At 39.4% G+C, this 2,425-nt stretch overlaps 1 gene segment (V, D, J or C); it reads right to left on the bottom strand.

The window, feature by feature from the left end:
- Nucleotides 1-876: 876 nt before the first annotated feature.
- On the bottom strand, nt 877-1,358 carry LOC119819791. The segment is given in 2 exon segments: nt 877-1,202; nt 1,286-1,358. Coding segments are annotated over 2 exon segments (372 nt in total).
- Nucleotides 1,359-2,425: the final 1,067 nt, after the last annotated feature.

Below are 2,425 nucleotides of genomic sequence, written 5' to 3'. Positions count from 1 at the left end.
GATATTCAGTACATAGCATTCAAATGTTAGGAGTTTATTTTTGTTACAAGAACATGCCAAACTATCCCTCTACACGACAGAGATTTCTTACTGAATCAGCCCCTTTAGATTATCAAGTACCACAGGTTTCCATGATGCTTGTTATTGACCCAGGTATCCAAAGCCAATCACTCTATAGAACAAGAGTGACTTCAACATATCCACAGGAACATGAAGGATGATAGCATGTCAGAGAAGCTCAGTGTCTATAAAAGCCTGAGACTGTAGGTCAGGGTACAAGTTCTGGAAAGGCCGTAAACTTAAGATCAGATTAATATGAATAGCCTCAAACCTATTCTTAGCTTACATGTATACACACTGGGTAAATAAATCAGTTCTATGAAAAGTAATTTAATCATATTTTTGTTAACTTTAAGATTTATACTTATGTGGTAGTACATTAGGATGTAAGTATATCTTCTATTCTGAGAAACTGAAATTCTGCTGCACAACACAGGTAGAATGAAAAAAAAACACATTCATGCTACTTCAGATTGTGAAGGAGTTTTGTTTTGGTCAGATGCTGTTTATGTGATCTTCACTGGTAAAATTCAAATTATATATTATTCAAAGCTACTCCAAAATGTTCAAAAATTTTTTATCTCTTCGAATCCACAGATAATTCTGTCACTATACATTAACACAATTTTCCCTTCTTTAGTGCTTTATTACAGAGAAACGTGTTAATGGAGGTCAATTAGCATCATTTTATTTACAGAGAAGGAGGCAGAAAAACAGACACTCAGAAAGAATATTTCTGTGTAAATCTTCAAGCTAGTCTTCACTGTCATCTCAGTCCTAGGACAACTTCCTGCTCCTTCAGGGTTTCTGACGTGCTCAGGATGTGGTTGCACGACTGTGTGTTGCACAGTAATAGACTGCAGAGTCTTCAGAAGTCAGGCTTTTGAGCTCCATGTAGGCTGTGCTGGAAAATGTGTCTGTAGTCAGTATGGCCTTGCCTTTGTATTTCTGATTGTATTTAGTATTATCGCCTTCAGAATGAATCCTCGCAATCCACTCCAGGCCCTGGCCAGGACTCTGCTTCACCCAGTGAATATAGTTATAAGTGATATCATCAGAGACCCTGCAGGACAATTTCACTGAGGTCCCAGGCTTCACAAGCTCAGGCCCAGACTGCTGCAGCTGTACCTGGGAGTGGACACCTGCAGAGAAAAGACAGTTTAGGTGTCATTGTCACCTCTGTCCCTGTTTCCTCTTCAGATTTTTAACTGGAATGACCCTCTACCTGTAGTTAGTGACACGAGGAAGAAAGTGATCCAGCTCCACTCCATGGTAAGGACCTGTGTGCTCGGTGCCTGTGGAGAGGACACTGATCATATGTTGTTCTTGGGTGTGGGCATCTTTATATTTACCACCATAGAGTCATGTGATTTGTATATTCATGAACAGTGTACCTCTTTGATAAGGTCCTAGTACAGCTTTAAAAGAAAGAGGTACGGGACCTTGGTTCAGGCAGCAGGATACTAAACTCCAGTTCTAAGCTTGTCTGAGGAAATGAAACACATACTATACCCCCAAGCCTTGTGCAGACCTGTGGCTGTAACATCAACACATAAACTCTCAATTTACAAAGAGACGTCAGTCAGAGACAGTTGTTCCTCTTGTGACAAGATTAACAGTTAATAGTTGTCATTAAGACAAAAAGGCAACCTTCTGAATGGGAGAAGATCATCAGCAACCCCGCATCAGACAAAGGTCTGATCTCCAAAATATATAAAGAACTCAAGAAACTAGACATTAAAACTCTAATTAACCCATTTAAAAAATGGTGTACTGAACTGAACAGAGAATTCTCAACAGAAGAAGTTCAAATGGCCAAAAGACACATAAGGTCATGCTCAACCTCCTTAGCTATCAGGGAAATGAAAATTAAAACAATTTTGAGATACCATCTTACACCTGTCAGAATAGATAAAATGAAAAACACCAATGATAGCCTATGCTGGAGAGGTTGTGGAGTAAGGAGAGCACTCATCCATTGTTGGCGGGAATACAAACTTGTGCAACCACTTTGGCAATTAGTGCGGCAGTTTCTCAGGAAACTGGAACTCAACCTACCTCAGAATCCAACAACTTTACTCTTGGGAACATACCCAAGGGATGCCCAATCATACTACAAAAGCATTTGTTCAACTATGTTCATAGCAGCACTATTTGTAATAGCCAGAACCTGGAAACAACCTAGGTGTCCCTCAATAGAAGAATGGATAAAGAAGTTGTGGCACATATATACTTTAGAGTTTTACTCAGTGGTAAAAAACAATGACATCTTGAACTTTGCATGCAAATGGATGGAAATAGAAAACACTTTACTGAGTGAGGTACCCCAGACCCAAAAATATGAATATGGTATGTACTCACTCTT

Source organism: Arvicola amphibius, chromosome 7, assembly GCF_903992535.2.
Source record: "Arvicola amphibius chromosome 7, mArvAmp1.2, whole genome shotgun sequence".
Taxonomy (NCBI): domain Eukaryota; kingdom Metazoa; phylum Chordata; class Mammalia; order Rodentia; family Cricetidae; genus Arvicola; species Arvicola amphibius.
This window is presented reverse-complemented; position numbering and strand designations above follow the sequence as displayed.